Source organism: Coenobita brevimanus, chromosome 23 (assembly GCF_032717465.1).
Source record: "Coenobita brevimanus isolate Jiangsu-jjx chromosome 23, ASM3271746v2, whole genome shotgun sequence".
NCBI lineage: Eukaryota > Metazoa > Arthropoda > Malacostraca > Decapoda > Coenobitidae > Coenobita > Coenobita brevimanus.
Window position 1 is genome coordinate 69,014,030 of NC_136976.1, and position 15,110 is coordinate 69,029,139.

General features: G+C 45.2%; 1 protein-coding gene and 1 non-coding gene across 2 annotated transcripts in view; both read right to left on the reverse strand.

Moving 5' to 3' along the window:
• Positions 1–15,110, reverse strand: part of LOC145392739 (oxysterol-binding protein-related protein 11-like) — a 93,783-nt gene that overhangs the window by 16,121 nt on the left and 62,552 nt on the right. Inside the window, exon 10 of the mRNA XM_080267037.1 lies at positions 7,115–7,133. Coding sequence (XP_080123163.1) covers positions 7,115–7,133 — 19 coding nt within the window. The remainder of the gene's footprint in view (positions 1–7,114; positions 7,134–15,110) is intronic.
• LOC145393092 (5S ribosomal RNA) lies at positions 4,839–4,957 on the reverse strand. Its single transcript, XR_013896110.1, has one exon. It is a non-coding gene; the product is annotated as a 5S ribosomal RNA (ribosomal RNA).

Consider the following 15,110-nt stretch of genomic DNA (forward strand, 5'->3'; position numbering starts at 1 on the left):
TAAAAAGGGCAAATAAATGAAGGAACTACAAAACAGAATACCCAATGACACGGGTGATACAATTTTTCACAACCTTTAACAACTGCAAATTCCTGCCTCCTCCTAACAAGTGTAATGGGTGGTACACTCATGATTACTAATCTCTGACCAGAGTTAGCCAAAGTCGTGGCCAGGCATAGGCTACATACTCATACACAATCAGCCATCGTTCCAGAAAGGTTTAGTGTTTCAATGAACAATTTTCAAAGCATAACTGAAACACTTTTGCTTCACATATTATATTACTTTCTCAAGTAATATATATGCACCTTTAGAAATATACATAAAAGTTGGTAATAGCTGTTATTTTTTAGTGTGCAGTGAGTGCCTGATATTTGACATTCATAGTGTTTTTTAAACTGTTTATTATTTCACTGACCTATTTCTTGAGGCGAGCCTTTAACCGAACTCCTGATAGGTGATAGTGGAGAAATATCCACGACCACTACAGCAGCTGGCATCCACACGACATATTCTAAGTAAGTATGCTTTATATAGTGGGCTCGCACAGTGCGCGAGAGATTGGGCGGTCCACGACCTCGCACACTGGGAATTCGCGTACTAGGAATACATAATCTCATGGGAATAATTACATATGGGCGGTACCCCCTCATACCTGGACATTTTTTGGCCCTTAGAGACATAATAAAGGTCATATGTTTCAGACATTGTACAAAAGCTATAGCTACAATAACAAAAATATGGGTAGTCACCTTAACAACAGTAGACAACAGGCCTGATGACCTTAAATAACTGGGGTTCCTAGGTGCGGCAACATTTACAGGGCCGCACTCCCCACCGCACCAACACTTCCCTCCACAGATTCCTCTTGATCACCTTCCCCAGGAGCATCAAAGTCACTCACTTTGGCCATTAACCCTTCAAAATCCAATGCGGACACTTCTGACATTGCATCCTCTTCATCCTCAACAGGAACAGGAGCAGACGATGTCGCTGGTTCCTCAATTTCACCAACTTGAGCCCGCTGTGTGTAGCTTGTTATGAGCGTCTGTCTTCTGTTTATTTCTTCCCTGTGCCTGTCTGTGTAGAAACGGAAGAATCTGTCGATACCAACCAGAAGTTCCTCCATTCTTAGGTTGCTCACTTCCTGTTCCTTCACCTCTTCCTTGAGCTTATCCACGGCAGCAAGGATCTTGCTAATGTTTGACATACACAGCTCAGTCCTGCCTTCCATCACGCTAGGCTGTTCAACTTGACTCTGTCTGGCGTCGGGCTCTGCGTCAGCCTCGTCTATCCGTTGCAACACTTCCTCGGGAGGCTGTTCCTCAGTAGCAATGTGCACGTCTTGTATGTCCGCCAATGTAACATCCTCGAAACCCGGTACAGCTTGTGCTGCTGTCAGTGTTGCTGCCTCTGCCTCGACCAGTGGCTGAATGGCCGTCTCCTGGGTGATGCATAAGTGAGGCACGAGCATTCGCCACGCTTGGTTCACCGTTGCAGGTGTAATCTGGTGCCAGGCTTGTTCAACTGCGTCCTTCACCGTAAAGTTACGCCAAAATGCCTCAACAGTCATGGCATCTGTGGCAGATCGGGATACAGATGCTGGTGGAGATGGAACGGGAGCAGATAGATCATCAAGGTCTTCGTCGTGATCTTCTTGTCGGGCATGAAGCTCCTCATGTGTCAGTCTTCCTGCGTAGGTAGTCGTACAATTGCTTATGGCAGAAATGCTTTACTGTGGCGATTAGTTCTTGATCCAGTCGCTGCACTAGTGACGTCGTGCGGGGCGGCAGAAACACAACACGACAATCCTTATGAAGATCTTCAAGGTATGGAGGGTGACTTGGTGCGTTATCAAGCACAAGGAGCATCTTAAATGGAATGCCCAGTTCCCGACACTTGGCCCTGGCATCAGGGACACACAACCTCGTTAACCAGTCTGCCATAATGTTCCCGGTCATCCAACCATTTGCGGACTTGTACCAATACACGCCACTTGCATCCATGTTCGTGAGGTTTTTGTAGCACCTTGGGCGTGAAGCTGTGTGTACAACAACTGGCCTCATCTTGTGGCTCCCAGACAGGTTTACAGCGAACATTACCGTCATCTTACACATCTGGAGCTTGCGACCAGGGGCTTGTTTCTGTCTTTTAGCGATGTAAGTTGATTTGGGCATGGCCTTGTAATATAATGACGTTTCATCGATGTTGTAGATCTGGTCCTTGGTGTACTGTCCCTCTTCAATAATCGCTTGAAATATCGTAGGATAGTCTCTAGCGGCCAGCTCATCGGCAAAGGCACGTTCACCAGACACTTTCAAGTAACGGAGTTCCTTGCGCTTGAGAAAACAGTCCAGCCATCCAACCGATGCCCTGAAAGGTTTTTCCACTTTTAACCTGCGAGATGCTGCCTTGTAAAAGAGCTGGGCTTGGTTTCGAATAAATCTTCCATTCAGTGGAACACCCTCCTTTTCTTTCCTCATTATGAAGGTGACAAGATAGCACTCCATTAGTATCATAGCACGATTTCCCACCCGCGAACAGCCGTCTAGGTCAGAGGCACCGTACGTCTTCACTACAGCCTTTATGGCTTCACGGTTCTTCCACACAGTTCTCACTGTAGATTCAGCTAGTCCCAGGGTTCTCCCGATAGCCGTGTTTCCTTGACCCTCCTCCTTTATCTTAACTCGCCCCATCCTGACGTTTTTGGACCTTTTTTTTTTTTGGCTCAAACATCTGCTTTTGGTGAGAAACATCGAAAATTCATAAAGAAATCGCTCACCTGAGGTTTAAAATACCGGATTTAGGTGCGAGTACTTCCTTACCTGACTGGGTTTTCTAACAGGCTGGCACCAAAGAAAACGAGTTCTATGGGAGGGTAATTATTTTATCCACTCATAAACAGTATTTATTTATTTACTTGGTACAAATTTATATGTAGTACAAGAGTATATTGGTTTTCAAACAGTAATATAGACATTATAACCATTGTTTCACTCACTAACTCATCACCATTCATGACCTTTTTTTTCCCACATTACCTGATCATCATTTCTGACTGTTTCTTCCTCTAATGCTATATAAACTTTGTCCTCCACATTGTCATCAATTGGGGAATCACTCTGGCCCTGAATGTCTTTATTGGCCAGGTCATTGGTAACAGGTGAATTGCTGAGACAATGGCGTGCAGGGGGGAGGAGGGGAGAGGTTATGCGGTGTAAGGCATTGTTCCTGCTTGGCATCTTGTAGAGGAATAGAGGAAGGTGTCCCGTGTATACGAGCCAAAAATCACTCGCAAAAATTGCAATGTTGCCACGTTAATTCACGTCGCTGGGACGGCGCGGGTTAATGATCTTTAACATGGTGGCGTGCGTCAGAAGTTTCTTAACTCTTGGGGTTGGAGCCATGGTGTGGCGAAGTACAGGCAGCACAAAAAACACCACACGTTGTACACGACAGGTTAGCTGTAGAGAGCAGATCTGCACAGCGCATGAGCCAGGACTGTTATGGCGCAGCCGTTCCCTTGTACCCCAAGCTACGCAGTAGAATGCCCGGGAATTTCTGCGCATCAACATGACGACACGTGACGCGCTGTGTGAGGGGTGGTCGTGCACTAGTAGAAAATGGCATTTTTGAGCCACTCCTTGCCTCTGCCTCGCGTTCTGTGCAGTAAACTCGCGCATTGAAGGGTTTTTGGTTATGATTTTTGGTCACTCGCGCACAATGCGAATCGCGCACTGCGGTGACCCGCACTGTGCGAGCCCACTGTATATGAGAGAGGGGGGTGTGAGCTGGGAGCAGGGCAGTGAAATGGCGGGGGAAAGGGTGACATGGAGGCGACTTGTTGTTTGTGGGCAGTGGCCACCCCTTACAGAATTAAAGCGTCTGGCAATAGACAGATAGATAGAATAATAATAAATAAAAGTATGCTAATTTATTTAAATATCTCAATATTTTACCCACAAATATATGCAAAATGGTTTGTGCTAGCGTTTTGCAACATTGCACAAGCTAAATATTAGACTGCACACTTACGCAAATTACAAATACTGTAATAGAAAATAATAATAATAAAAGTAAGTATGCTAATTCATTTAATTATCTCAATATTTTATGGTAATTCCCACAAATATATGCAAAGGGTTTGCGCTTGCACTAAGGGACATCAGACTGCACACTGGCGCTTGCGCAAGGTAGTAAACTGTGGATTGCACAACGCGCTTGCGCAACGTCCTTTTCATTTTTTCCCCACTGCTGCCCATAAGTTCTGGTGTTTTTTGGTGAAGGTGCACAAATGACACAGAGGATAAACAGCCAGTCACAGCTTGCTGTACAATGGGGTTACTTCTAGCGAACACCTTTGCACAATGAATTATTGCTTCATGAGGTCGATATAGCATAAGTTCAGTGGGAATATGGAGGAGGACCTTGACTATGAAATCTTAAAAAAATATACAGTATATACAGTCTGTCCTCGCCTAACACGGTTAATTGCTTCCGCACCCCTACTGTGTTAGACAAATTTCATGTTACAGGGACTCTTGAAACCCCCTATTTCATTCCACACCACTGCCCAAAGTCCACATTTTCCCCCTTTGTGTTGCAAAAAATTTTTTATACCCCCCAATTTTAGCCTCCTAGAAAGCATTAATATGGTTTAAAAATTATAAAAGAGTATTATTACAGTTAACCCCTAAAGACCTATGCCGCACGATTGTCCATCCATCCATCCATTGCCAGACGCCATGTATCCCAAATGGGGTGGCCAAGGGCTTAGAGTTAATTGTTTTACAGGGAGGGGCACTAATCCTCCACCAACCCCACTTGACACGTAGGGATGCCAACAGCATCTGGTGTTCCTAGGCGGTCACCCATCCAAGTACTAACCAGACCCAACGTTGCTTAACTTCGCTGATCGGATGGGAAGCGGTGTACTCAACGTGGCATGGCCGTTGTGTAATTTGACACGCCAACTTATCCCGCATGATCGATAAAGACAAACAAAAAACTGGGGGAGGGTAACTCCACCCCTTTGGTTGTGTATATAGGATCAGACCAATGAGAGCTAGAGTGTCTGGGGTGGTATGGCATGACTGGCCCCCTAAGGTGGAGGAGAAGGAACCCCCCCCCCACCATCACCATCACTTTACCTCCCTCAGCCTCATTGCATCATCTCCACATTGTCCGCTCCCAGCCAACCATACCCCAACACACCCCCTACAGCGGTGTGTGCATAGCAACCCTTCTCCCCTCTCCCTCCTCCCCTATCCCTCTATCCTCCTTCCCCCTCCCTCCTCCCCCCTCCAGCCACACACACTCCACCTCCACTTTTCGCCTGGTTTGTTTTGTTGCTATGGGCGTATACCAAACTGACATTTCATGCCTAGGGAACACTTCACATTGACATTAGTTATGTATATACTGTATAATTATTTACCATAAATAATGCATTTTCTGTACATTTTCTATTTTCGCCCATGGGGGACTGGTAACTTTGTTGCATCTTTGATGGGCGATTGTACAATAACTATTTGGTCAATTGGCTGAAACATACATTTTCAGGTGTGTAAATTCAGTCTTTTGAAATATAGAAGAAAAATTTTTACCTTGGTGAAAGTCGAAAAATCGACCCTGTGTTGCAGCTGGAGGGACAGATCTGATGAGCAAATTGCATACTTTAGGGGTTAAAAGCCACATTTTATGTACCTTATGGGGAGATAAGAGGAGACACACTATGCCAGAGGTAGCAGGCAGAGTAGGGAGGCAAGCAGGAGCAGGGAGTGTCCTGATTGGCTGGGTAGTTCAAAAGCGAGAATGCTGAAGCGTGATTGGCTGGGAGGCAGATGACGCCAGTTGGCAAGGCAACGCTCCTATGATTCACATCATCACCGCCTACCCAGTTAAAAAAACTGTGTTTAGCTTCATCAATGGCAGTGTTAAAAGTGATACTGCTTCCAGAAAATTGTACCGTGTTAGACCATTTTTGTGTTAGGGAAAACTGTGTTGAATGTGGATAGACAGTATACGGTATATTTTACACACAAAAAGTTATCACTTAAGAATTGCACACTGCACTCTTTGCTAAGCACTTGCACTGTTATCTGGTGACAGCACTGGTGTTTCAATGGCCTTTCATGCACAAAACAGAATGAAAGGCAGGCAATCAGAGCAAATGTAAACACTGGGTGGCCATCTTGGCTCAATCACCTAACTGGAAGGAACTGTTGTCTGCTAACGGCAAGGCTGTGTACACACAGCAGAGATGAATTTCAAGTCACAAGTTTCAGATTTTCACACACAAAAATTTTCACTTCACTCAATATCATACACTGCACTACTTGGGCACTTGCACTGTTATTTGGCAATAGCAATGGCATTTAAGTCACCTTTCATGTGCAAAATGGAACAAAAGGCAGATGATCACAGCAAATTGTAAACACTGGGCAGCCATCTTGGCTCAATCAGCCGACTGAGAAGCATCATTCTAGCAAATCCGCAATAATTTTGCCAATGTTATACCGAAAATGGGTCTAACTCTTTGTTAATTGTTATAGCAACTTATCACATAGCAAACAATCATATAACAAGACCTGACCATACATCATACTTCTAGATGTCCTGAGTCTCTGTGTTGTAATTTATAATTATTCTTATTGCAAACATAAATAACTTTTCAAGCCATGAGACTTCATTTATCTGCTTTGACCTCTTCAGTGGTGGTAGGTGGTGGCAACACTCATCCACTCATTTGATGTAGTGTTGCTGACTTCTTCCTTCACATTTGTCATTCTTTTTTTTTGTATCTTCCCTAGTTTGCCCCTATTTCTAACATCCTTACTGTCACTTATTTTTACCTATACTCTTCTTTACACTCTGGGTGGCTCTACACTGAGTGACAGGTCTAATGGTTTTCTTTAACTCAGCAAACCATTTAACCCGTCCCGTCCCGACCACTTTTTCACCACTGGTACCCCCCAATCCCGACCATTTTTGGACCCACATTTTTTTTGCTAAAACTTTCGCTTTTGGTCAGAAACAATGGTCAGTCACGAAGAAATTGTTCCCCGGGGTCCATAAGTGCCCTAAACAGGTATGCCTTGGTCACACCTGGCACCGTGTTCTCTGTAGGTGGTCTGAGCCTCTAACGTTTTCTATGGTATTATAAGTCTGGGAAACCAATGAAAGTAAGTAGATATGTATTTATTACAAACATAAAAACATATGATAAAAGAGTAAATTGGATTTTATACAAAAATAGAGCTGAAATAAGCATTGTACCATCGTGCGAAACGAGCAAAATCGGGCAGACTGGTCACGATGAATCGCTAACATTCCAGAATCATGATACATATCATTTTTTCTACTTACATAATACATCTACAATAACATTATACCATTTTACATTTTATTGAACTGTTTTTACGTATTCACAGGCCTTTCGACAACATTTAGCGTAATGTTAGCGCTTATTTACGTAGTGAGTGAACTCGCTGTGACTGTTGTTTCAACTCGTATTGTGTTTTTTCTACTTACATAATACTTTCCTAATAACATTATACACTTTTCAACTTTAGAGAACTGTTTTGAGATAGTTTCAGGCCTTAGGTAAATATTTAGCGTAATAATAGCGCATAACACACACGGTGAAGTCGCTATGACTACTATTTCAACTTACAACCTATTTTTGTACTTATATAATAATTCTCCACTAACATTGCACATGTTTACTATCTATCTATCTATTGCCAGACGCCTCAATCTCGTTTGGGGTGGCCACAAACAAATCACCTCCAAGTCGCCCTGTCCCCCGCCATTTCACTGCCCTGCTCCCAACTCACACCCCCCTCTCTCATATACCTCTCCACCCCATCCCTCCATCTCATCCTCGGCCTCCCCCTCCCTCTTCCCCCCTCCACCTCACTCATATACACTTTCTTCGTCAGTCTTTCACCCTCCATCCTCTCCACATGGCCAAACCACCTCAGTGTGTTCCTCATAACGCTTCCTATCACATCCACATCCACACCACAACGCTCCTTTATATCCTCATTCGTCAGCCTGTCTCTCCACGTGACTCCACAGGCTCCTCTTAAATAACTCACTTCCACTGCTCTCACTCTTGACTTGTGTCCTTCCAACAATGTCCAAGCTTCACTTCCGTACGTTAGAGTTGGTATCACAATACTGTCATGTAGTAACTTTTTCACTTCCATGCTCACTTCCCTGTTTCTTATCACTGCTTTCAAAGAACCAGCAACCTTTCTTCCCTGCTGCACCCTTTCAAGCACTTCACCCTCCAAACCTCCATCTTTACTCATCACACTACCCAAATACTTAAACGTACTCACATTTTCCAATTCCTCACCATCCAACCTCGCTGTACATTCACTAACTTCACCTCTCTCAAAGACCATCACTTTACTCTTCCCTACATTCACCTTTAGGTTCCGTTTCTTACACACTCTCTCAAACTCATCCACCAAGCCTTGCAGCTCCCCTTAGTCTTCACCCAACAACACAGTATCATCTGCAAACAACAGTACAGGGAGTTTCCAAACACTATCCTCTCTCACCAGGGCCACTCCAACATCCACTACCCTACCTTGTACCTCTTTTATTACCCCATCCATGAATAGATTGAACAACCATGGAGACATGACACATCCCTGTTTCAAACCAACTTTCAAAGAGAAAAATTCACTTAGTTCACCATCCACACGCACTGCAGCCTTTGCACCATCGTACATACTCTTCACAGCACTCAACAACTTCCCATCTACTCCATATATTCTTAACACTTTCCACAATCCTTGTCTATCCACCCTGTCATATGCTTTCTCCAAATCCATGAAAGCCGCATACAACTTCTTTCCCTTCTCTAGAAACTTTTCCACTAAAGATCTAAGAATGAATATCTGATCTACACAACCTCTCAACCTCTTCCCTTCCTAAAGCCTCCCTGTTCTTCTCCAACTAATTTCTCTGTTCTTTCTCTAACTCTGTCTATAAGTACCCTACCATACACTTTTCCTATTACACTAAGAAGACAAATGCCCCTATGATTATCACACACTTCTTTTTCCCCTTTTCCTTTGTACAAGGGAATAATTATACCTGACTTCCAATCCTCCGGGACTCTACCTTCCTCCCAGGCCAATCTGCACATCTTCCACATCCATTCTACTACTATCTCTCCCCCATGCTTCAGCATTTCACCACACACTCCATCAATTCATGGGGCTTTCCCCGATTTAACTTTCTTCATTGCTTCCACAACTTCTATCCTACTGATTTCTTCCTGTCTTCTCACCTCCCTCCTTCTCCCAGCCATTCCCCAGCCACTTATACTCACATTACTTCCATCCTCTACGTTCAACAATTCCTTAAAGTGTTCTCTCCATCTGCTCACTTTTTCTCCCTTCTCCACTAGTAATCTACCATTTTTATCTTTCACTCCCCTGCTAACTCCACTTCCACCCTGTCTTACTCTTTTCACTTCTCTCCAGAACATTTTCTTACAGTCCCTCCACTTTACACTCAAATTCCTTCCAAATTCCTCATCCACTCTCTTCTTACTCTCTCTTACTAATCTTTTCACCTCTCTCTTCCTTTCCACATATAACTCTCTCTTCCGCCTCTCAACTTCTTCCACGCCCCTATTTCTCATCCATTCATTGTATGCTTTCTTCTTTTGTGCCACAGCCTGTTTCACCTCTTCAGACCACCACGCTGTCCTTGCACCCCCCTCTGTCTTCTCTTCCTTCCACACACCACATCACATGCTGCACATATTTCTTCTGTAAATATCTTACACATACCTTCCACGTCTCTCATCTGCTCCAATTCATATTTGCCCAATCGTTCCTCCACTTCTCTCTTATACTCTGCTTTTTTCTCATCCTCTTGTAACCTTTCCACTCTCCTTGCAACTACTCCTTCCTCTCGTCTTTCCCTTCTTCTATTCCTCCATCTTACTTGCATCCTAATTCTGGCCACCACCAAGTAGTGGTCAGAAAGTCCACTCCCCCAACCTCTATACACTCTTGCATCCTTTACACATCTTCGCATCCTTTCATCCACACACACATAATCAATCATTGCCTTCCTTTCATTCAGTTCACCACCCACCCTTCTCATCACTCGCCATGTATACCTGTGGATCATTTTATGCCTGAAGAGGGTATTGGCTATCACCAACCCCCTCCCAGCACAAATGTCCACTAACGCACTCCCATTCTCATCTATCTCAGCAGGCACACCCCACTCACCAACTATTCCATCCACCTTCACATTACCAACTTTACCATTCATATCACCAATCAAAAACACTCTCTCATTCCTTCCAAACTTTTCCATGCACACTTCCACATTTGTCCAGAACTCTTCTCTCACTCTTCTAGCACGATCTTGCGTTGGCGCATATACACACACAATTGCCCACATTTGTATTCCAACTTTCAACTTTACCCACACAATCCTTGGCGCAACTGATCCATTCTGTCTTATGCTCTTCTTCCATCTTTTACTCACAACTATACACACTCCTTCCTTTGCCCTCTCATTCTCATCTACTCCTGCACATATACCCCATCCATACTCCCATTCTCTCACACTTTCTCCTCTCCATTTTGTTTCAGTTATTCCACATACATCCACTTTCGCATCCTCAAGCACCTGGACAATCTCTCTCTCTTTCACCTCATCATTCGCTCCTCTTACATTCCATGTACTCATTACCAAGTCCTTTGTCCGGTCCTGGGTCGTCATCGTTTGGTCAGTCCTTGTCCGAGGCTTCTTTTTTTTTTTTTTAGTTAGTTGTTTTGCGGGGAGGGGCACTAACCCTCCGCCAACCCTTTTAGTCGCCTTTTACGACAAGCAGGGATACTGGGGGAGTATTCTTGAAAACCCCCTTACGATTCAACTGAGCGCCATATTATCGCGTACTTACACAGTGAGTGTTATCGCGATATCATTTGTTTCATCTTACACTAGTATTCAACTTATAAATTACCTTACTACTAACATTACAACCTTTTCCACTTTATATAATTCCTATCACATACTTACTGACCAGAATGTTCTACTGGGCGTAATATTTTCGCAGATTTACACAGTGGGTGTACTCGTGACATCAATTATTACAACTTACACTATTTTTCAACTTATACGTTTTATTCATGCTAACATTACACCCGTTTCCACTTTATATTCTTGCTATCACATATTTACTGACCAGAGTGTTATACTGAGCGTCATATTTTCGCAGATTTACACAGTGGGTGTAGTTTTGATATCACTTCTTCCAACTTACACTATTTCTCAACTTATACATTACTTTCCTGAAAACATTACACCCGTTTCAACTTTATATATGACTTAGCACCTACTGACTGGCCTTACCATTATAATGAGCGTCATATCGCCATCCCACACAGTTTCAGCAGTGTAGGAAATTATGATACTCTTTGAAACAAGGCTGAAGGCACAACGCAACATTGCACTCGACACACTCGTACCTTGTGTCTTTTCTCTGAGTGGATGGTCTGACTGTCGAGTGCTTGCATACATGGCAGCGGCGCTGGGGTTTACGACGGTTTGGGTCGGAAGGGATTGTGCTAGGATAGTGGCGTCCTGCGAGGCGTAGGGGAGTCTGGGCAGCCATGGGGGTGCGGGTGCGGTGTGTGGGTCTGTCCTGGGCATGCTTGGCAATTATTTCACGTGCCAGCTCCCTCACAAACCCCTCAAAGGTCTCGGATACTCCGGTGGTCATGCCGTGCAGGTAGTATGCGTTCAGGACCGTGATGTCGAGCAAGTGGAAAAAGAGTTTCTTGTACCACTTCATCGTGGTCCTGGCACAGTCAACACTGGAAATCATCGAGTCTGACTGATCCACTTGCCTCATGTTCAGATTATAGTCCAGTACGGACTCGGGTTTCCAGACGTTGCGCCTCCTCTCGCTACGGTGATCCACGGAGTCTGTGCGGTGCATCAGGGGGCTGTGAACAGTTGATAGGAGGCAAACTTCCCTGTTGTGGTTCCACAGGGTGGCAAGGATGTTATTGGCCTGGAAGAAAACCACCTCGTTCTTGTCAAGTTTCCTCCCTATCTTGACCATATGGTGACGGTTTCTCTTGACTGTACCACAGACTCTGGTGTCGTGTTGGTGGAGGAACCTAGCGAGAAGAGGGCTAGTGTACCAGTTGTCCAGGTACAACACATGACCACGATGAAGGTACTCCTCTATCATTGTCTTCACCATGGCCCCAGAGAGTCCTATACTACGATCTTCTGTTATATCTGTCTGTGCGCCCGTGTACAAGACTATGTCTTGCACATAACCAGTCTTACAGTCACACATAACAAAGATCTTGAACCCGAAACGGTGTCTCTTGCTGGGTATGTACTGCCTAAAGGAAATATTGCCTCTCCACAATACAAGACTCTCGTCTATGACGAGGTCTCTGTAAGGATAAAATGAGGAGTGGAACATTTCCCGTAAATGATCAAATACCAGCCTAATTCTCCTCATTTTATCTGTGTTATTTGCACTGGCTGGATCTTCTGCATAAAAAAAGTGGAGGCGGCCGAGAATATGCTGAAATCTGTTACGACTCATCACCTTTCCAAAGAAAGGTGTGAGGATCATTGGGTCAGTTGTCCAGTAGGCAGGAATTTGGTTTTTCCTTACCACACCCATCAAGAGAACCAGGGCAAAAAATAAGAACATCTCGAAATTGTAACGGGATAGTCATATTGTTGGGAATGCCGGCTCGTGGTTCCCAAACGTTCACTTTCACGGCGCTGTGTTCGTGAAAATATATTGGTCTGTTCCACTATGCGCCCCACAAACGCCTCCCCAAAGAACAAGTGGAAAAAATCCACCCAAGACGAACCCGCATGCACACCTGGAGCCGTGCAACCAGACCGCCACTCCTCAGTGAAAGGGTGAATGATGGGAGTAAAATTACTCCCATCTTCCCAGTTCCACGAGACACCACCGTCTCCAGCCACGTCCCCATCGTCAGGGTGGGGAGGTGAGGGTGGTGGGGGAGGTTGGGGAGGTGGAGAGCGGCGCCTCTCATGACTCGCACTTCTCTTCCCTCTCCCTTTTCCTTTACCCTTTCCCTTCCCTTTCCTTCCTTTCCCCACATCCTTGGGCTGTGGGGAGGAAGTTTGGGAATATTGTGGGGCGAAAGACGTGCTGGGGAGTGGCTCCACCTCCTCTCCCCTAGGCCTACGTGCACCACGTGCTCGTGCTGCCTCCCTCACACCACTTTCCCCTTCACCCCGCACTCCCGCCACACCACTTTCCCTTTCACCCCGCGCTGCCGCCACACCACTTTCCCTTTCACCCAGCACTCCCACCACACTACTTTCCATTTCCCCAGACAAAAGACTTGCACCATACCTGATATGTCTTCTCGCCCCACCTTCTGATCCTCGGGGTGATATTTTTTCTTTTCCCAACCACGAGGCGATATCACGTCCTAAGCCGCTGTCATCCTCATTGTCCTCATCCTCGTCCTCATCAGATTCGGGATGGAGAGATAGCCGTGCACGTGGTTGGGGAGCAGGCTGGTCTTCCCTTGCCTTACGGTATGTCACATACCGCTTTTTCCGGGGCAAAGGGACCTCTTCATCACTGCTTGTTATTTCTTCCTCTGGCTGGACGTAATCGCGATCCACCACATCATCGTCAAGTGGAGAATCACTATCTCCAGTGAAGGCTTCCAGGGCGGATGCAATTTCGTCGTCTGAGAGACCTTTCCGTGCCATGTCTGACCTGGGTCACTGCTAACAGGTGAGTGACCGAGACAAGGGCGAGCGCGGGTCACGCGGGGTCTGGGACGCTGCCCGCCTGGCGGCAGGTAGGGGAGGCTTGGGTACGTGGGCAAATCGAAAATCTCGCGCGAATTTTGAAAATTGTGGAAATTATGAACCTTGCAATTGCAGGACGTTGAAGTACGTCAACGGGATTGGCAGTGACATAACGTGAGGACGTGGAAGTACGTCTACGGGACGCCGCGGGTTAACCAAATAACAGGGTGGTGTTCCACCTACTATGATGCCTGTTAACCCGTGAACTGCACAATTACCTTTTTTTTCCCCATCCCATGGTGCACAAATAAAACAAGGAAAAAGATTTTTTTTTTTTTTTTTTTACTTTTGTTTATTATAAACTTGGCTCCTGGTGGTTTAGTGGGTAATTATTGCGCTCCAATCGGATAGAGCCGGTGAAGGTTTATATCCAAGCGGTGGTTGGGGTTGATTGCTCGTGTAATGCCACTCAGGGATGAGTGAAGCTGGTCACTTCCATGTTAATTGTCGGGACCAGCTGCCTAGCCCCGGGCTCCTATGTTCCTCATGGGGAAATTGCAGGATTGGATGATGGATAGATAGATATTATAAACTTAAAAATAAACATCCAGGGCATCATCTGGTGAAAAAAAAAAAATCTCTCTCTTTCTCTCCGTCTCTGTGTAGGGCCATGTATAAGTTTACATAAGGGAGTAGTGAAGAAAAAAAAAAATCACAGATATTTTTGTTTTGTTTTTGTTTATTTTAAATTTGAAGATGAACATCCAGGGCATCTTCTGGTGAAAAGAAAAAAATCTCTCTTACTCTCTGTCTTTGCGCAGTGCCATGTGTAAGTTTGCATAGGGGTCGAGTTGTTTACAGTGATGCACAGCCAGCACAGCCTGAGCTGTGGCTCACAACACTACCCAGCCTGAGCTGTGGCTTGCAATCCATGGGTTAACTGGAGGGAGTGATGCAAATATGGTATCCATGCAGGAAGCAAGCCTCCACACTCATTCCCCAAGTCTCACTGTGACAAGGAGCTGTCTACAGTAAGGGAACTCTGGTTCACGGCACAGGATGATCTTGCAGCAGCAGTTACATTCCTGTAGTTGATGGGTGTGCTCAGCCAAACAGACGGGGGTTACTTAACATTTGTTTTATTCTTGCTGCTATCTCCTTTGCATCATTTATAAAGACTCCAATATGTCTGCATGCATTGGCCTTGGTTTCGGTCCCTTATCTCTCAGGACACACTCTATGACCTTGTCCCAGTTTTTCCAGCCTGCCTCTTGCAACCCTACACCTGATGT